The sequence below is a fragment of the Sciurus carolinensis genome, chromosome 18 (genome assembly GCF_902686445.1).
Source record: "Sciurus carolinensis chromosome 18, mSciCar1.2, whole genome shotgun sequence".
NCBI lineage: Eukaryota > Metazoa > Chordata > Mammalia > Rodentia > Sciuridae > Sciurus > Sciurus carolinensis.
Genome location: NC_062230.1, coordinates 7,800,438 through 7,819,885, shown reverse-complemented (window position 1 = coordinate 7,819,885; position 19,448 = coordinate 7,800,438). Strand labels below are relative to the sequence as shown.

At 53.2% G+C, this 19,448-nt stretch overlaps 3 protein-coding genes, 1 long non-coding RNA gene and 1 other non-coding gene across 9 annotated transcripts in view; 3 read left to right on the top strand and 2 right to left on the bottom strand.

Moving 5' to 3' along the window:
- The window catches only part of Lrch4 (leucine rich repeats and calponin homology domain containing 4), a 12,099-nt gene extending 9,940 nt beyond the window's left edge, over positions 1 to 2,159 (bottom strand). For 2 of the 3 annotated variants that reach the window (XM_047534372.1, XM_047534371.1), the window contains exon 1: positions 1,877 to 2,159. In XM_047534372.1, coding sequence (XP_047390328.1) covers positions 1,877 to 2,096 — 220 coding nt within the window. In that variant the 5' untranslated portion in view covers positions 2,097 to 2,159. The remainder of the gene's footprint in view (positions 1 to 1,876) is intronic. The other variant, XM_047534370.1, reaches the window with a different exon arrangement.
- On the top strand, positions 1,409 to 14,352 carry Fbxo24 (F-box protein 24). 3 transcript variants are annotated; one of them, XM_047534374.1, is made up of 13 exons: positions 1,409 to 1,586; positions 2,371 to 2,658; positions 4,773 to 4,871; positions 4,972 to 5,155; positions 6,085 to 6,323; positions 6,557 to 6,791; positions 7,461 to 7,619; positions 7,886 to 8,007; positions 8,265 to 8,396; positions 10,741 to 10,911; positions 11,223 to 12,096; positions 13,734 to 13,843; positions 14,327 to 14,352. In XM_047534374.1, exons 2-11 carry the CDS (start codon positions 2,620 to 2,622, stop codon positions 11,583 to 11,585), a joined length of 1,743 nt encoding a protein of 580 aa, XP_047390330.1. In that variant the 5' UTR covers positions 1,409 to 1,586; positions 2,371 to 2,619; the 3' UTR covers positions 11,586 to 12,096; positions 13,734 to 13,843; positions 14,327 to 14,352. The 3 variants fall into 3 exon arrangements, with proteins under 3 accessions (XP_047390330.1, XP_047390329.1, XP_047390331.1); XM_047534373.1 differs by lacking the exon at positions 1,409 to 1,586 and having other exon boundaries at positions 1,851 to 2,658; XM_047534375.1 differs by lacking the exons at positions 1,409 to 1,586; positions 13,734 to 13,843; positions 14,327 to 14,352 and adding an exon at positions 13,110 to 13,510 and having other exon boundaries at positions 1,851 to 2,658.
- On the bottom strand, positions 4,092 to 19,448 carry LOC124970790 (uncharacterized). The gene is made up of 3 exons (XR_007106191.1): positions 19,252 to 19,448; positions 6,599 to 6,845; positions 4,092 to 5,129 (listed from the first exon to the last, which is right to left on the bottom strand). It is a non-coding gene; the product is annotated as an uncharacterized LOC124970790 (long non-coding RNA).
- Positions 12,391 to 18,092, top strand: Pcolce (procollagen C-endopeptidase enhancer). The gene is given in 10 exon segments (XM_047534378.1): positions 12,391 to 12,941; positions 13,734 to 13,791; positions 13,793 to 13,843; positions 14,327 to 14,585; positions 15,429 to 15,553; positions 15,987 to 16,123; positions 16,478 to 16,761; positions 17,341 to 17,418; positions 17,537 to 17,707; positions 17,842 to 18,092. Coding segments are annotated over 10 exon segments (1,434 nt in total). The 5' UTR covers positions 12,391 to 12,837; the 3' UTR covers positions 18,009 to 18,092.
- Trnat-ugu (transfer RNA threonine (anticodon UGU)) lies at positions 16,955 to 17,037 on the top strand. Its single transcript has one exon. It is a non-coding gene; the product is annotated as a tRNA-Thr (tRNA).

The window sequence follows — 19,448 nt, the reverse complement described above, 5'->3', positions numbered from 1 at the left end:
CTTCTCCTTTGCTAGAGCGGCCCCTCCTCCCCCACCTTAGGACTCTTCCTACTATGGGTGCGGGGAACAGCATGGGGTTTTAGGGGCCTAAGCATAGGAAACATTTAGGGAAGACCAACAGCCCAAAAAGCAGGAGAGAGTTCAGAATGATTTGGTAGCAGACTGCTGAAGCAGTATTCTTAGTTAGAGGGTGAGGAGATGAAGAGGGCAGGATAAGGGCAACTCTATGTTTTTGTCACTTCCCCTTTCCACTCCAGGCTAGGAGAACTCTGGGGAAAGCGGACAGAAAAGAGAGATCTGGATGAGATGGAACCTACCTGGCCTAGAACCTAGGCCCTGAAAGGCCCGAGAAGGGTACACAGGGGTTCTAAGGAACCTGGGATTTTCCCACTTCACTACACAAGGGGCCCTGGCTGCACCCTGAGCGGGAATGCTGGGGGAGGAGGCTGGGAGGGGGCAGGAGCTGGGAGGAGCCCCGGAGTTCTTGGTAGTTTTCCCCAGAGTCCACTCACTGAGACAGAGCCCTAAGGAAGTACAGAATAACATTTGGTCTTTGTCAAAAAACAAGCAACGGGGAGGGGAAAGGGAACAGACGGCGAGTGTCACACAGCTGCTGAGGTCAATCTGGAGCTTGGGGGTTGGAGGGGGGCCTGGGAAGGATAGGAAGGGCTTGTGGGGCTCACTCATTTCCTGAACTCACACACAACACAGTGGACAAGAAAAGCAAAGAGGTTTAAACTGGTTCTCCCCAGAATGGTGGGGGGAGTGTGTGCCTGGGCCAGCCTGAGTGTTTACAGGTGGTCAGTCACCTGTTTGAAGAAAAATGCACTCTTTCATCCAGTCCCAGGGCCCCGGCCTTGAAGATAAGAAGTGGAGGAGGCTCTTCACACCCCAGCCTAGACTGGGGTGGAGCTGGGGAATGCAATCCTCCCCTCTTCTGATCCCCACCCCCAGCTGCCAGCACAAGGTCATAGGTTGCCTCCTGAGCAGCTGAGGCCTGACTCACCTGTCAAAGTAGAGTCCCCCACCAGCTACCATCAATAGACACTAGGATGCAGAAAGCGTGATTAGAGGGATTCTGAGGACGGGGAGTGAAAGAAGAGTCTCCAGGGGCCAGTACTCTCAGCTAGGAGATGTATTTCCTTTCAGCATGTCCCTCCCCCAGAGAAAGCAGAAATTGAAAAGGGAATTCTAGGATCCCTATGAGGTCACAGGCTCCAAAGTGACTTCACAGACACAGGAAGGAGAGAGTCTCAAACAAGGGGGTCAGGGATAATGAGCTGAAAAACAGGGAGAAGAGTTAGGGGAGGTAGATTTGCTTCTTTCCCATAGGCTGGCTGAGTGAACAGTGGAGAGGGCCGGGGACGTTAGGGGGCGGGACTACGGCAAAGCAAGCAAAAATTTCCCGTTGTTAGAAGCGATCATTGGGAAGGGGGTGCCTGGGGCTGTTCGGATCTCGGTGGAACGGGGGAAGGAGTTGGAGACAACGAGAAGGGAGAGAAAAGTGTAGTTAGAAAAGTCCGTGGGGGCTGCTTATGGAACGATCAGAACTAAGGTGGAAGAAGTCATGCAAATGATCCAACCAGGTGAGGGGCGGGATCACTCTACAGGTGCGCAATATGCAAATAAGAGGGGAAGTGTCTCACAATGCTCGACTAGAGACTGAGTGTTCTGTGCAAACTAGAAGTGCGCTCATTGTCCGGTGGTTCTTACAGCGGGGAGGGGGTAGTCGCAGTTTTATGCCAATCAGGAGGGGCGTGCACCCCCACCGCCAGGTGAAGGGGCGGGTCAAACTCGCAGGCAGGGAGGGGGAACAAGAGGGGGCGGGGCTATGCAAATGAGGGTCGCAGTTGGACCCTGGGCCGGGCGCACTCACCAGCCTGGGTGATGTCTGACAGGTCGTAGCTGCGGGCCGCGCCCCGGGGGAAGTGCTTCAAGCGCCGGTTAGACAAGTTAAGGGTCCCGGTGGCCACGGCCTCCTCTAGGGCCCGCTCTGCGCTGCGGCTCCCGGGCAGACCCGGAGACCCTGGCACGGAGATTGTGGCCGCCGACTCCTCACCCCCGGCGGCGAGAGGGGCCGCTACCGCTGCCGCCATCCGCTCCCGGCGGCTCCGGCTGCCTGACTGACGGGACCGGCCGTCCCTCCTTCCCCCTCCCCCTCCTTGGAGCCGCCGTAGTCGCCTCAAGGGGGAGGAAAAGGGGTCAGGGACTCCGCGGACCAATCGTGATCCGGAGAAGCATCGGAGGCGGCTAATCAGAACCCGCCCGGGGGGTGGAGCCTCCGGCGCAGGAGCCAGGCGAGAGGAGGGAGGGGGTGAGAATGGAGCTCTCGCCAACGGCCGACGCTCCGGGCCGGCCCACGCCGCGCAGCCGCATCCAATCACAATGCTCAGAGTTGGAGATGGAGCCAATCAGGTCCTACCAGGAGGCGGGGACACCGGTGCTCAACTAGAAGGGATAGAGACTGAGAGACCGCAAGCCGGAGACGCTTGGTCCTCTTCTACCGAAGACCAATCGCAAGCAGATACAGACGAGTGACTGTCAAGAAGGCCAATTAGTGCCTCCGGAGGGAACCTGGCCCGGCCTCTTCTCTGAGGGACGGCTCTACCTACCAATAGCATGGGCGAGAAGGCGGTCCCTACGCTAAGGAGGAGGCGGGTGAGCTAGAACTTTGAGACTGAGGTAAAGAAAGTGAGCGCCGCGCGCTGGGCCGGATGGGAGCGCAGTGCAGGGGCAGGATAGCGTATGCAAGCAAGCTGGACGTGTTAGGAAGCTAGCCGGCGTCGAGGGCGTGAGAGAGGCCGACTGGAGCCTGAGGCCGGCGCGCAGGGGTTGGTCGCAGCTGTAGAGGCTGCAGGGCCATTTCCGGCTGCGGTGTCTGAGGACTCCCCCTGGATCCCCGGGCAGAGGGCGGCGGCTTCCCCGAGCCTCTTAGACGCCCAGTTCATGGAGAGGGAATGGCCTGACCTGCCCTCTTCACTAGAGGAGCTCCCCTGGGCAGGAATGGTGACTACCCGACCTGAGGATTTTAGAGGCTAGAAGTGACCTCATGGTGTAGAACAAGACCTTCGTTTTACTGATGAGGAAACCGAAGCAGAGAGAAGCTGATGAGTTAGCAAGAGCAAACAGCAGGACCCTGACTGCTGGCACCAAAGCCAGGTCTCAGTCCTCTACGTGGGGCCCTTCCTCACTTCCTCTGCTTCTAGAGTGGACATTGTCTATTCGAAATCTCTTGTTTACCTCTTGGAGTGAAATGAAGTGGAGAAAGGGAGCCAAATGCCAAAGGCAGCAGAAAGTGCTTCTGCTGTCCCCTTGAAAAATCATAACATCCTTTGCAGCCACTTAAGACCCTAATAGAGTTCCCTTCATATGCTGCTGGTTGCCCGACCACCATTAGCTGAAGTTGCTTTCTCCTAAGTTTCATCTCAGATGTTGATATGCCTAAACATTTGTTAAATGGTTAAGATTCCTTCTTGGGTGTCCCAAAGGAGCGGCTTGCTAGTTACCATAAATAAGGAAGTTGGAGTGGGTGGTGAACAGTCTGTTGGTTAGCTAGTCAACGATTGGATCTATAATCCTGTGTGGTGCAGACTGGTTGTCTAACAGGACTGAGTCCCTGGAAGAGCCAGCTACTCTTTGGATTTACAGTTTAGACCTGCCCCTACCTGGTCAGATACAACCTCAGCTCCTGCTATTTCTCCTAAATGTCTTCCCCCACAGAAGAAGCTAAGAGCCTAGTCTCTGGAAGATGTTCTAAGCTTTAAGAGCAAATCCATCTGTATTTCCCATGTTAATAGCCTGTCCCTTTGTACATGCAGTGATGTTACTTGTCCTCAAGAAAGCAATCTGCTTTTGAATGTGTTTTCTTGTGATTGTAGAGTTTGTGCCTAATTGTTCCCACATTCATCTGGTACGTGCCTTGTGAGCAAAGTAGTCAGAGCAGGGTCCCCTTTCCTCCACATCTATAAAACTGAGTTTATACTCTTTTCTTTTTTTTTCCTTTTCTGAGTTTATACTCTTAAACTACAGTCCCTGGAGGCCCCAGCCTGCTGAGATGTGAAGGATTCACCAGTGTTTCTCTACAGAGATAGTGCTGAAAGGGTGTCAAGTGGGAAAATCTCCTACTATTCCCTGAAAGTCAAGGCCTCATCTACCAGTAGTTCACACTTTATTTCTCTAGTAAAATGCATCTCCCATGAGCAGTTCAGTAGCTAGAGCTGAGCTGGAACCCAGGAGCCAGGTCTCCAACCAGATTTAGGAGAATAGGTCACAGTGGCTGGACAGTGAGGTCACAGAGAGGTTTGTTTGTCCTAGACTCCATGGGGGAGGGGCCTAGGAGGTAGAGGGGCCCCAGAGGTCCCCCAAGCCCAGGCAGGGGACATGGTGTGGGAAAGACAGCCAGGACAGGGGCCAGGGAGCTGAGTACGGGGGGCCAAGGGGCCCGGAGAGATGAGGGCAGGAGCAGGGAGGGGACAGGCAGGATGGTGAGGAGAAGCCGGAGACAAAAGCTGCAAAAATGGACCGGGCTGTGCGGACGGGAGGAGGGGCTCAGGGTGAGGGGGGTGGCAAAGCAAGGGAAGGGCAGGGAGATGATGGCAGCAAGAGATCTGGGGATGGGTTATGTTGAGGAGCAAGGCAGACAGGGAGGGTTGGCCCATGGACCTGGAGAGAGACGGGAGGATTTGACAGTACAGAGCAAGACAGGTCAAGAGCAGTGAGCAAAAGAGGTGGGACTCTCACAGGACCCCCACACTCCCCCTTTCACTCTGCAGGTGAAGCGGAGCTGTCCTTCCTGTGGCCCAGAGCCTGGGGGCCAAGAGAAGAAGGGAAGAGGAAACCCTATTTCTGTTCAATTGTTTCCCCCAGAGCTGGTGAGTCTTTGGAGTTGAAGGACTGAGAATGCAGGACTGGGGGCCAGACCACTGAGGGGCTGGCTCCCAATGACCTCCACTTCCCCGCTTCTGCCTCCAGGTGGAGCATATCATCTCATTCCTCCCAGTAAGAGATGTCATCGCCCTAGGTCAGACCTGCCACTACTTCCACGAAGTGTGCGATGCTGAGGGCGTGTGGAGACGCATCTGCCGCAGACTCAGTCCACGCCTTCGAGAGCAGGGTTCTGGGGTCCGGCCCTGGAAGAGAGCTGCCATTCTTAACTGTACACCTTCCCTAGCACCTCCCCTCTCCTTGCTTCTGTCCTTTCTTCTTATGGGAACCCCTCTCCTCTGTAAAGTTACCTGCTGACCTCTGCACTCCCTGTCAACCTCCCAGCCCTTTTCTCTGAAAGAAACTTGTCAGATTCAAACATAGTCCACTAAATGTCCTCCAAGGCTCTGGGGCCACACTCATATAGATGACATCCCCTGCTCCCCCAGCCCCCATTAGCATCCCTGCCAAGTCTTCCTCCATATACCAGCTCTTCTAAATCTTTCCCCAAACCTGGAGTTTTCCCTCCTTTTCTAAACCAGGGTTTTTGAACCTTGTCACCACTGACATTTTGGGTGAAGTAATTCTCCATTGTGGAGCTGTCCTGTGCATTGTGGGATGTTTAGTGGCAGCTCTGGCCTCCACCCACTAGGTTCCAGTTGCCCCTCCTCTAGTTGTAACAACCGGTATCTTCCAAGGGACAAAATCACCCCCAGCTTGAGAACCATACTGTAAACCTCTTCAACTCCAGGAAGCCCCTATCCAGTTACTTCTTTCACACAGAAGGAGATTAGGGGAGAAGACTTATCCAGAAAGCAGATCTACAGTTGGGGGCGAGGGAAGGTTACTGGCCTCCCTCGGTCATTCCTTTTCATTCCTCTTTCTGCCTCATTTCTATGGATTTGTTCTTATGTTCCCTTGATGACTTTGATGCAAGGTTGGACCAAAGAGGTGCTTACTTAAAAGCATGTGTCTGCCCCTGGGCTGAGGATATAATCTAAGCTTTTCAGGTGTCCTTTAGAAGGAGATCTGTTCCCCAATACTGAGGATGAGGAAAAGCTAAATATTAAGGTGTCTGAGAAATCTAGTTTTCCCAAGTTCTGACCCATATGCCTTGTGTCAGTGCCACTCTTTAACCTTCTATCTCCTTCCCTTCTCCAGACACAAAGGGCCTGTATTTTCAGGCATTTGGTGGCCGCCGCCGATGTCTCAGCAAGAGCGTGGCCCCCCTTCTAGCCCATGGCTACCGTCGTTTCTTGCCCACCAAGGACCACGTCTTCATTCTCGACTATGTGGGGACCCTGTTCTTCCTCAAAAATGCACTGGTCTCCTCCACCCTTGGCCAGATCCAGTGGAAACGGGCCTGCCGCTATGTTGTGTTGTGTCGTGGAGCCAAGGACGTGAGTAGCTAAGAACCACGGCAGCTAAGAACCCACGCCCTCCTCCAGGGCCCAGAGGTCCCAGTCCTAAGGTGTCCTTAGGACACCTATTTCTCATACCAGGAACCTGAAAACAAGTCTTCATTTCCCAACCCTGAACGCAAGTACCTCTTCTCCCACCCCAGAATTTACTTGCTCCAGCCTCATCCCTTTCCTAGGCCCTAGATCCCAGGCACCCTTGTCTGTCTCCACAGTTTGCTTCAGACCCAAGATGTGACACAGTTTACCGTAAATACCTCTACGTCTTGGCCACTCGGGAGCAGCCAGGAGTGGTAGGCACAACCAGCAGCCGGGCCTGTGACTGTGTGGAGGTCTATCTGCAGTCCAGTGGGCAGCGGGTCTTCAAGATGACGTTCCACCACTCCATGAGCTTCAAACAGATTGTGCTGGTTGGTCAGGAGACCCAGCGGGCTCTTTTGCTCCTCACAGGTATGGCCTAAAGCGATGGTTTGTAAATGTTTCCTGCAGATTCTTCAGGACCTGCTGCAGGGAACAGGGATGAGGCCTCTCAGACAGGATCTACATGCCACCTGCTCTGGCTCTCAATCCAAACAGCTCTGCTTTTATCTGACTCCCAGTCTAGAATTCTGCATTCTATTTTATATGAATAAAGGGCCCTGCTGCCAAAAAATAAGTCTGGAAACCAATGCTCTAGTGAATGCCTGATTTTTAAAATTCTAATCTCCACAGCCTCCATGCCAGGTACCTCACTTTATACCCCAAGCTGTCCCTCACTTCCCAGGGTCCTTTCTGCTTGACCACACCCTCAAGTCTGAACTCCCATGGACTCCTGAATGGCAGGAAGGGCCCTAAATCCCCAGACTTCATTCTTCCCAACACTGAATGAAATTAGATTCTGCCACATCTAACTCTTAGGTTTTCTCTCCGTCTCTCCTGCTGAAATACTTCCTGATTTATTTTTGCACTTGGTACCTGGGGGACTTGAGGTCATTCTTCCCTTATTTTGTGTCTATCCTTTTTTGTCTACCCCCATTCTGGGGCAGTAAATGTGTCACCCTTAGGGTGTCTGTTGAGCATTAATATGGATATTGGTGAGTCCCTTCCCCATGTAATTGTATGACTACCCTCATTTCCCAGAGGAAGGAAAGATCTACTCTTTGGTAGTGAATGAGACCCAACTGGACCAGCCACGCTCCTACACAGTTCAGCTGGCCCTCAGGAAGGTGTCCCGTTGCCTGCCTCACCTGCGTGTGACCTGCATGGCTTCCAACCAGAGCAGTACCCTCTACATCACGGGTAAGAAGCATCTCACTTCCTCTAAGATCCCAACCTTGTATAGCCCTTCCAAATACTGACACCCCTTACCCATATGCCAGCTCTGTGACATGAACCCCTTAGGGCATCCTAGTGAAAAGATACGTCTAGGTTCCCAGGCATCAGAGCTGATGTGTTTCTAGTGGGTGTGAGACTCCCCAGATCTTGCAGCTTTCATCCCAGGTGGGGTCTTATCCCTAGGAAACGGGTGCCCAAAGCTGCTGAGCTGAGGGCTCCCGACCCCCCAGACCAGGGGGGAGTGTATTTTGAGGTGCATACCCCAGGGGTGTATCGTGATCTCTTTGGGACCCTTCAAGCCTTTGACCCCTTGGACCAGCAGATGCCACTCGCTCTCTCACTGCCTGCCAAGGTAGGATCCTGGAGGATTGGGACAGACCAGAGGGGTGGGGCTTTAAGGATTGGAAGACACCAAGGGCCTGAAATATGAACAGACCCTTGAAAATGAAATGATTGATCAGAGAGGGACAGAGGGGACTTAGGGAGTGGGGTAACATAGAGGGCAAGGCCAAAAGACATCAGCTGGGGGATAGCAGGTTAGCAGTTGGAACTCACAGTTTTTTTGGAGGGAGCCCAAAGCCCACCTGCTCTTTCTGTCTTACCTCCTAGATCCTATTCTGTGCTCTTGGCTACAATCACCTTGGCCTGGTGGATGAATTTGGCCGAATCTTTATGCAGGGAAATAACAGATATGGGCAATTGGGAACAGGGGACAAAATGGACCGAGGGGAACCCACTCAGGTAAGATTGTTCCCCAGCAATTCTTATCCCGACCCTCTTCCTCCAATTCCCTGACCCCCCTGCATCTATCCACTTTTCCAATTCCCACAGAATTCCCTTTCTTCTCCCCAGGAAAGTTAAACCAATCCTGGGTAATTCCTGTGATATTGTTGCATAAGCTTAACCAGGGTTGGCGCTAGAATTCCGTTTTGTGTGGTGCATACTGTCACTGTAATGAGAATTTTCACTGTAACAAAGGTGTGGGCTGGGGGACCTGGGTGGGCTAGAGTAACTAGAAGAAGTGAAATGGGAGAAGTCTCTTGTGGGTTAGATAGGATTCAGGTTGGCAAAGGGGAAGGTACTTTTTGTTGTGAGGATGGGGAAGGGATGAAGCTTACACATACCTGGGACAGTTGAAAGACTGGCCTGATTAAAGGAGGGTGTGCTGGAAATCAGTGAGATATGAGGTGGTATCATTGCAAGCCTGGCAGACGTGGGGAGGAATCCTTGTAGGTTTTAAAACAGAAGGTGGCCACCAAGGGGTGACCAAACAGGTCAGCTGACCATAGTGCAGAGGATATCCAGAGCAGGAAGCCTTCCAGGAGGCTGGAAAGGAACAGCAGTGTTTGAGACCAGGACCTGGGCTGGTACGTGGCAGTGAGAATGGAAAGAAATGGGAGGGCATAGGAGATGTTTTAGAAGAAAATGAACAGGACCTTGAAACATTACTGCTTTGAGGAAAAAAGAATGTGAATTTAGCCTTTTTTCAGTGAAAGTAAAGCGTTAAATTGGAAATGTCTAGTTGGCAATAAGATTCCACATTGAAACAAAGTTGAAATGACAAAAGCAGGGACAGAAAAGCAAATGTGGGCAGTAATCACCATCGTAGGTAGGGAAATGAAGAAAAGGACAGAAGGCATGCCTCTCTAATGCCACATCCCAAAAGCCATGGAAGCAGAAAGTTTCTTTTTAAATGAAGAATGCAAGAGGGTAGTAATGGTCACAGTGTGACAATACAGGAACGCATTCACTGACGTGGAAAAATGGTTATGCTATATTTTTAGGTAGAAAAAAAAAGTATGAATAGCTGGGTATGGTGACACACACCTGTAATCCCCATGAAGCTGAGGCAGGAGGATAACAAGTTCAAGGATAGCCTGGGCAATTCAATGAGACCCTGTCTCAAAAAGGGCCAGGGATATAGCTCAGTGGTAAAGCACTTGTCTAGCATGTGTAGGCCTGGGGTTCAATCCCAGTGCCACAAAAAATATAAAATAAAACCTTTGTGATATTGATTATATACAATATACAATCCTATTCTTGTTCAAAAATATGTCATTTATGTGTTTGTTCAGTCAACAGTGAAGAATATCCAGGAGATGCTAATAGTTGGCAGTGGAATTTCCAGTGATTTAAAAGTTCTTACTTGCCAATACATTGTCATTTTCCTTTAGTGACCCTAATTACTTACTTGTGTCTTTGGAATTAAATTTCTAACAGTCTCAGGAGAATGAGCATATAGAAGTCCAGGAATTTAGCATCTGGGAAGCTAAGTGCCTTTCTTTCTTTCTTTTTATTTTTATTTTTGCGGTGCTGGGGATTGAACCCAGGGCCTTGTGCTTGCGAGGCAAGCACTCTACCAACTGAGCTATCTCCCCAGCCCTGCTAAGTGCCTTTAGAAAGAGCATGTCAGTAGTGTCATAGGAAGAGAAGCCAGATCAAAAGGAGGTTCAAGAAAGACTAGCCGAAAGACTAGCCGAAAGGCTAGCCGTGGTAAGGAACAGGAATGGTCAACCTCAGACTGGTCATATAGCCAATTCTGCATCATAGAGAGAGAGAGAGGATGCAACAGAAATCAGGTGATCTTTTTTCAAAATAGTGTGGCCATTTTGGAAGATAATGATGAGACAGATTATTATCATGGGGAGGAGGGATAGTAGAAGAAATGTGTCCTTGGGGCTAAGATGGAATTGCACAGGGAGGAAGAGGAGGCTTCAACTCTTGGAAGGCTAGTGTCCCCCCTTAGGCTGGAAGGCTAGACCCTGAAAATGAGGGACTAGAGCAGATAGCAGGCACTAGCCTCAGGCAAGAGCTTATTTTCTGGGGAACAAAAATGAGGTTCCCACAGAAGTGCCAGACACCCCATATGGTTAGATTGTTAGAGGCTGCAGGGGTAACAAGAGGGGACAGATTACTGCTATTCTGCATTTGGCAGTGCAGACCTCTTGTGGGGGAGGAGAGCAGACTCCCATTTCTTCCCTCCCTTAGTTATATTCAACCCTAAGCCTCCCAGTTAACCTTCTCTGATCTGGGCTCCCAGCCCCCTGATGTTCCCCTGTCAAGGACCCTGGCCATGTGTCTTCAGGTACATTATCTGCAATGCCCCATTGCCCTGTGGTGCGGCCTCAACCATTCCCTGGTGCTGAGCCAGGGCTCCGACTTCAGCAAGGAACTTCTGGGCTGTGGCTGTGGGGCTGGAGGCCGCCTGCCTGGCTGGCCTAAGGGGAGTGCCTCCTTCGTCAAGCTCCACGTCAAGGTCAGAGCAGAGTGAGGCAACGGGCAACAGGGAGGGCAAGAGCAATAGAGCCAGGTAGCCCATAGGACTGTAGCTGGGACTCCCACAGGGACTCAGTGGTCTCCTTTCCCCAGCACCATCCACCTCTCTCTCCAGCCACTACATGGCTTTTTCCCCTAGCAGACCCTGCTGGCCTTGTCCAACCTTGCATACCTTGGCAGGTGGCCAGCTATGGCTCACTTGCTGGCTCAGGGCTGGTCTGAGAGGGCAAATATAACAGCAGCTTTCTGGGAGCCCCAGCAGCATAAGCCATGCCCCATCTTTCCTCCTAGGTTCCTCTGTGTGCCTGTTCCCTCTGTTCCACCAGAGAGTGCCTCTACATGCTGTCTAGCCATGACATTGAGCACTACCCTGCTTATCGGGACCTGCCAGCCAGCAGGGTGGTGGGGAGCCCTGAACCCAGCCTGGGGACTGGAGCCCCCCAGGACCCTGGGGGGGCAGCCCGGGCCTGTGAGGAGTACCTCAGCCAGATCCACAGTTGCCCCACATTACAGGACCGCATGGAGAAAATGAAGGAGATCGTGGGCTGGATGCCCTTGATGGCCGCACAGAAGGATTTCTTCTGGGAGGCCCTAGACATGCTGCAGAGGGCTGCTGGCGGTGTTGGCCCAGGCCCATCAACCCCTGAGAGCTGATTCCCCATCTCCTTACCTCACCCCTGGAGGGAGTCCAGCCTGGGCCAGGGGCTAAGGAGAGATGGCGTGGTGGCAATGAACACTGTGTGTGCATGTGGGGATGGGTCATGGGGTGGGAACTGCCCAACACGGCAGGGTAGGGCAGGGAACTCTTTTATAAAATGTTCAGGGGGCTGCCCAGGAGGGGCCTCCAATCTGACTATCATGGACAAGAGATTTGATGGACAAATAGAATAAAAGACTGAAGCGAGGCCCCGTTTGGAACCCTGGAGCCTGGGGAGATTGGGCAGAGGAAGGGGACAGTGCCCACTCAGTGGTCAAAGGAGAACAGGAGCAGCTCAAGCTCTGTTGCTTGAGAGCTGATGGCACCTGAGTCCTCCGGCTTACTTTCCCCTTCCCACTTTCAAGACCTCACCAGGTCTTTTTTGACTTTGAAGCCCTGGCCCGCCTTCTGGAACAACTCCGTCAGCATACGCTACTTGGTTCCTGGGTTTGGATCCTCTGTGTACAGGTGTTATCTCCATCCTGAGGGACCACTTCCTTCTGACTCCAGAAAGCCCCCTACCCATGGCCCTAGTTCCAGGGATGTCAACCCCCTTTTCTCTTCCTCCTGCCTGGTCTCCTGTGTCCTTTCTGTGCCTTTCTGATCTTTCAGACACTCTATGCTCTCCCTCTCTTGTACATTGTTATTTGGAAGAGACAGTGGGTGTGCAAATTCCTCCTCCCTGGCCTGGTCTGGCCCAGGGATAGAGGGAAGGCCAAAGAAATGTGTGGTAGAAAGCAAGCTAGGGCAGGGGCTGTCCAAGAGGCTAGAGAAATGATGTGGGTGGAAGACACAGGAAGAACTCTGGGTGCTGAGGAAGCAGGGTGTGTGGTGGGCTAGGATCAGCTAGTTTCCCCAGGAAGGTCCAGAGCTGTGCTCATAAGGTGCTAGGACATGGGACTGTGGGGTTCCAGATGACATTACTTTATGCCTGGATGATGCTCCCTCTGCCCCTCATTGCTCCACCTCCTCCTTAGGTCATGATGTGTACTAGATCTAAGAGGCCCCAGGACTCACCACTGTCCCAGCTGTCTCCCTGTCCCGCCTTCCTGCCGCCCGCCCTGCTGGCCAGTCCCCACGCCCACACACCCTGCGCTGCCTCATCTGGCACTGTTTATCCTGCTGCTGCTGCTGCTGCTGTTGCTGCTTCTGCTGCTGCTGAACTCAGCTGCTGCCTCCGGCTGAGGACCCCAGCTCACTCCCCCTGCCATGCTGTCTGCTGCCCCAGCCTCCCTTCTGGGGCCCCTCCTTACGGCCTGGGCCCTGCTGCCCCTCTTGCCTCTTGCTCAGGGCCAGACCCCCAACTATACCAGGTAGGTCTCTGCATCTTCCACATGGCTTGACTGAGCTTCAAAACCCTGACTCCTCTAGGGGTCCGGAGGCACGGTAATGCCTGTGGGTCTTGCGGGGGGTTCTGCTAACAGCCCCTCAGGTTTCCCACCACTACCACCCCACACCTAAGTCCTCCCCCTCTGCTGCAGGACCAGTCTTCCACTCCTTCACCTTCCTAAGTCTCCCCTCCAGCCAGATCCATGGCCCCCCATGAAGCTTGAAGGCAGAGCCAAGACCATGGACTTGCCTGGTAGCTGACATCTGGATTCCAGGAAGGAATCAGATTGTGGGGGGCCAAGGGAGCAACGAGCAGAGGCTGGGTGTCAGATACTTGTAGTCAGCTGGAGCAGGAGCAGGGCAAAGGTGGGAGTGCAGGGAGCCTGGTCTCCAGGTCCAACTGGAGGCCCTTGCTGCTGCCGCTCGGCAACTCCCCGCCCCCTCCCCCTACAGCCTCGTGGCTTGTCCACATCTGGAAGTAGTTAGGCGGCTCCTGTCCCCGGGCTGCCAGGCAGGGTGAGGGGGGAGTAGTGAGGAAGGGAGGCTGAGGATTCCGGGAATTCCTGTTGGGGTGGGGGTGGGGCCTCTGGGGGGTTGGAGGGATGATCCAGTTGCTGTTCCCACTTTTTTCTCACATCTGCAGGAATCAGGAATTGGGAGTCAGCCTGTTGAGGCTTTCTCAGGGTCCCTCTGGCCTCCCTCAATACCCACATCCCATCGTTAACCCATGCCTCTCTCAACTACTTCCCACTCCTGACACCTCTTCTGTTCTCCAGACCTGTGTTCCTGTGTGGAGGGGACGTGACTGGGGAGTCAGGTTACGTGGCAAGTGAGGGGCTTCCCCAACCTCTACCCCCCCAATAAGGAGTGCATCTGGACAATAACGGTGAGAAAGCCCATCTGGTCATTGTCCCCTTATCAAAGTCTCCCAGGCAAGGAGCGCCCACTGCAAAGCACCACCTTGCAAGCTCTCTCTGCCCACTGAGGGCATCAGTCCTTATGATAACAAGTGCCCTGCACTTTTTTCCCCCTAGTTGTAGATGGACAGCATGCTTTTTTTTTTTTTTTTTTTAATGTGGCATTAAGGATCAAACCCAGTCTTACACGTGCTAGCCAAGCGCTCTGCCACTAAGCTACAGCCTCAGCCCTGCACTTATTAATCCGACCAGGATCCTGATTCCCTCCCCACTTCCTTTCTGCCCTCACTGCTATCTCCAGAGACCACAGTCTGTGCAGCGCTCAAATCCTCTGCTCTCTACCTGAATGCGGTCCCTTTCTAGCTCAGGTCATTTCTACAGAAGGGGAAGACGCTCTCTCTGGGTTGTGTGTAGTCTGACTCTGGGTCCCCTGCCCCTGTCCCCATCATCAGGTTCCTGAGGGCCAGACTGTCTCTCTCTCCTTCCGAGTCTTCGACTTGGAGCTGCACCCTTCCTGCCGTTATGATGCTCTGGAGGTCTTTGCTGGATCTGGAACCTCAGGCCAGCGGCTTGGACGCTTCTGCGGGACCTTCAGGCCGGCACCCATTGTTGCCCCCGGCAACCAGGTCACCCTGAGGATGACAGCCGACGAGGGCACAGGAGGACGAGGCTTCCTGCTCTGGTACAGCGGGCGGGCCACCTCTGGCACCGGTGAGCCTCCCTCACCTCCGCCTTCCACTCCCGGCCCCGCCCCGGTGCAGGTCCCGCCCCTTCCCTAACCTCAACCCCCAGAGAACCCTGCGCCTTGAGCCTAGGGCTACCAATACTCCCTTGCCCTTTCTCCTCACTAACCGCCCCTTCAGTCCCTCCTCCCGGTCTTTTCTCCCCCTCCCGCCCCCACCCACCCCTCTTCCAGGCCCCCCCCCAGGCGCGAGGCGGAAATGGGTCATGGACCCGCGGGTGGAATGGGCGGCCTGGGGTTACTGGGACGGTGAGTAACTGCCCGCCCCCGTCCGCAATCGGGTTCCTTCAGACGGGCGCGAGGAGGCATCCAGGGCTTGGGGACTAGGCTCCCCCTGACCTGGAGTCCCCTACACCCAGCCCTGGGCTCCCGATTGCGGTCCCATCACCCCCTCCTGGCAGCAGAAATCTCCCTGGAAATGTTTCAAGCAGGGATCTCCCCAAAGAGGCCAAGTGGAGGGCACCCTCACAGCGTGGGGGCTCTCCAGCCTGCAGAGGGGATTCTTCTGCCGGGTCGGGGAGATGGGATCTCCCAGGGGAAGAGGCGCGGTGTGGCAGTGGGTAGGGGAGGGGCAAGAAGGGAGCACATCCAGCCAGTTTCTCCTCCCCACCCGGGGCCCTGTGGCCCAATACTGTCGCGCTCCTCGCTCCTCCGGGCCCCCTCTCTGCTAACCTCCCCCTCTCTCCTGCCCTGCTTCTCCTCACTCATTCTGAGACCCAGACATCCGAACCGGACTCCCAGCCTAGAGCTCTCCTGGAGCTGACTGAGGGTTTCCACTGCCCCCCACCCCTGCCCCTCTCTCCCCTCCCCAGAGCACCAGTTTTGTGGGGGGCGGCTGGAGAAGGCACAGGGAACCCTGACCACGCCCAACTGGCCAGAGTCCGATTACCCCCCGGGCATCAGCTGTTCCTGGCACATCATCGCACCCCCAGACCAGGTACCTAACCCCAGTCCTGGCTGCCCACAGGGACCCAGGCAGTATCCTCCAGGATGCATCCAGCAAAGATTTAACATCTTCTGTGTCCTGAGCCCCAAGCTGGGGACCAAAAACAGACCCAGATCCTGCTTGCATTCAAACAAAAGCTAAAATTACAACTGTGATGAGTCTTAGGAGAGTGAGGTACAAGGTGCTAACAAACTGTGTGGTGCAGTGTGGGTGGGAGTCTCCCTTGTGAGCACACAGGGACGGACCCCTGCAGGGTACCATGGGAGTGTGTGACCTTTCAAGCAGGAGTGGTGTGAATGTCTTCAGGCAGGGGCCAGAGGGGTGCAGGAAGTGGAAGGGACTGCAGCAACCATCTGGGAGACGAGGCTGGTGGGGGCAAGAGGTGCCAGCAGTAGCCCTGCAGTGCAGTTTTCTCTTCCACCAGGTGATCTCGCTGACCTTTGGGAAGTTTGACCTGGAGCCGGACACTTACTGCCGCTATGACTCGGTCAGCGTGTTCAATGGAGCAGTGAGCGATGATGCCAAGAGGCTGGGAAAGTTCTGCGGCGACACATCCCCGGGGTGAGGGTGCGGAACCTGGGTGGGCGGTGGCCAGGGCATCTTCACTTCACTGGGTGAGAGTCGCTTCTCTGGGTGAGTCCACTTGGCTTGGCCAGGGCTTTGAGGGGTGGGGCTCAGCTGAGGGCATGGGATCTGAGCTTCTGGGCGCCAAACTAGTGCAGAACAAGTAGTGAACAAGGAGGAAGCTTGGTCTGGGGTCTGTAGACCCAGTGACAAGGAGACGAGTGGGGATTCTGTGAAGTCAGGAAACTAATGCAGGCAACTGAGGAGCAGAGGTCAAAAGACCACCAGACTGGGAGGGAGAGGGGTGCACAGCCTACCCTAATGCCTCCTGAATTGACCCACTGCCTGCAGCCCCATCTCCTCCGAAGGTAATGAGCTTCTGGTCCAGTTCGTCTCGGATCTCAGCGTCACTGCCGATGGTTTCTCAGCCTCCTACAGGACTGTGCCGCGGGGCACTGCTGAAAAGGGGCCAGTCCCAAGCCCCGGGAAGGACACCAAACCAGGTTCCCCACCCCTGGGCCCTGGCCCTAAATCTGGAGCTGGGCCCAAAATCAAGCCACCTACCAAGCCCAAACTCCAACCTGGGGAGAAGCCAGAGGCCTCACCTGAAGCCCAGGCAACTCCATTGAGCCCTGGTGAGTCTAGGAAGGGCAAAGAGGAGGATGTGGGCTGAAGAGAACTGTTTCAAAAAGTTCTTCCTTAGCTGACCTATAATGCACGTCTATAATCCCAGCTAATCCCAGTGACCAAGGAGGATGAGGCAGGAGGACTTGCAAGTTCCAGGCCAGCCTTTGCAATTTAGTGAAACCCTGTCTCAAAAATAAAAAGGGCGGGGCTGGGGGAGATAGCTCAGTTGGTAGAGTGCTTGCCTTGTAAGCACAAGGCCCTGGGTTCGATCCCCAGCCCCGCCAAAAAAAAAATAAAAAATAAAAAAATAAAAAAAATAAAAATAAAAAGGGCTGGGGATGTAGTGCCCCTGGGATCACTACCCGTTACCAGCTTTGGGGTTGGGGGAGTAACAAGTTCTTCCTTGGCTCGTTTATTCAACACTCATTGTAGCCTCCTTCCTGCCAATGGCTGATACTGGGTGCTGGGAACCACAGCTGGAGAGAGGTCTGAAGTGGTTCAAATCAGTGGTGCTGTTATGGGGAAAAGTGCTCCTTTCCTACCTGCTGGGTAGGTCACCTTCCACAAACAATATCCCTCACTCCTAGATGTACCCAGTGTCCCTTGCCCAAAGCAGTGCCGGAGGACAGGCACATTGCAGAGCAACTTCTGTGCCAGTAATCTCGGTAAGAAGCTCCATTTCCCTGCTCTGTCCTTCCAGGTCCTCTAACTATCTATAGTGCCCTTCTGGTTCCAGACCTGCCTGACCTCCCGTCTCCTCATCTCTCACCCCTTCTCCCACAGTGGTGACTGCAACAGTGAAGTCCATGGTTCGGGGCCCAGGAGAGGGTCTCACTGTCACTGTCAGTCTCATTGGTGCTTATAAAACTGGAGGACTAGACCTGCCCTCTCCACCCACTGACACCCCCCTGAAGTTCTATGTGCCTTGCAGGCAGTGTCCCTTCATGAAGAAAGGTAACAGAGATGGGAAATGGGGTTGGGGGGTGTGTGGCACTGAGCCACATTAAAATGATAGGCATGGAATCTGAGAATATGCCTTGACAAGGTCTCAGAAATGTGAGTTCTCAATTCCGTCCTTCCTCCTCCAGGACTCAGTTATCTGCTGATGGGCCAGGTGGAAGAAAACAGAGGTCCCATCCTTTCTTCAGAGAGCTTTGTGGTTCTCTACCGGCCCAACCAGGACCAGATCCTCACCAACCTAAGCAAGAGAAAGTGTTCCTCCCAACCTGGGCAAGCTGCAGAGTCTCAGGCCTGAGAGCCAGGCCAGCTCCAGTTCCAGGCTTGAGTGCCCCCTTTCTTCTCCAAATAAATGTTACTCAACTGAAGGGCTGTGTGTCAATTTCTATCACTTAAGGGCTCACCTTTGAGATTTCATTCATTTGTTCCACAAGTTTTTACTGTATAATCTTTTAAGAATGAAGTAGGCATGCTGGGGACATGACTTAATGGTAGATGTCTGCCTAACAAGTGCAAGGCCCTGGGGTTCAATCCCCAGCACAAAAAAGAAAAAAAGAAAGAAAGAAAAAGAATGAGCCAGGCTTGGTGGCATAGGTCTTTAGTCCCAGCTACTGGGGAGACTGGGTTCAGAGGATCAAAAGTTAGAGGCCAACCTGGGTAATTCAGTGAAATCCTATCTCAAAATAAAAGGGCTGGGGATGTAGTTTAGTGGTAAAGTGCTCCTGAGTTTGCTCTCCAGCACTACAAAAGTAAAAAAAGGGCTGGGCATGTAACTCAGAGATAGAGCATCCCTGGGTTCAATCACAAGGTGGGGATCAGGGTAGGAGAAGTAACATTCCTTTGCTTAAAACTCTCCCCATGCATGGTTCTCAGGATAAAATCCAAACTACTGCCCTGGATTTCTAAGTTTCTTGGTACTCTACCTCCTCTCTCCCACCTCATCTCTTACTACTGTCTCCCCTGAGCCCTATTGTTCCTACTTATTTATTTTTCGGTACTAGGGAGCTATATCACTGGGCTCCATTTCCCAAGCCTTTTTATTTTTAGGCAGGGTCTCACTAAATTGCTGAGGTCAGCCTCGAATTTGCAATTGTCTCAGCCTCCTGAGTCACTGGGATTACAGGCCTGCACCACAGCGCCCCGCTTTCCTTGCCCACTTCTAATACACTTATTCAGGCCTTTGCTGCATCCTTTTTCCAGAATTCTCTTCCATAGATATCTTAAAGTTCTCTTTTTAAGTGCAACGAGATTTCTGATCAAAGTTCATCCTAGTTTCTCATTCTTCATTTATTCATTCCAAATGGCAGGAGTTGTTTTAAAATGCTGAAGATACAAGAGAAAACAAAACAATTCCTAGCTCTAATAAGAACAGCATCTATTGGAGAAGAGAGAAAATATGATGTCAAGTGGCACTGTAAGTGTTTAGAAGTATAAGGGAGCAAGGGGGGTTTCTACAAAGGTGCTCCAGGAAGGCTTTCCCAGAAGATCAACTTAGTTTTTCCTCCACTAATAACTGAGTGGTGTAGAGAGAAATTCTTTACCTGTCGAGCTGTGTCCTCGTCTGCAAAAAGGAGTTAAAGATTCGATGGGATGACGTAAGCGGCAGGATTTGGCGAGTCAACTCCCTGAGCAAATATAAGTGATTTCCCAGACCGTGCAGGAAGGAGCCCCGGGAAGACATCTAACGATCTGGGAGGTCTGAGTGCGGAGGAAGCAACAAAGCCCAGCACTCAGCCCC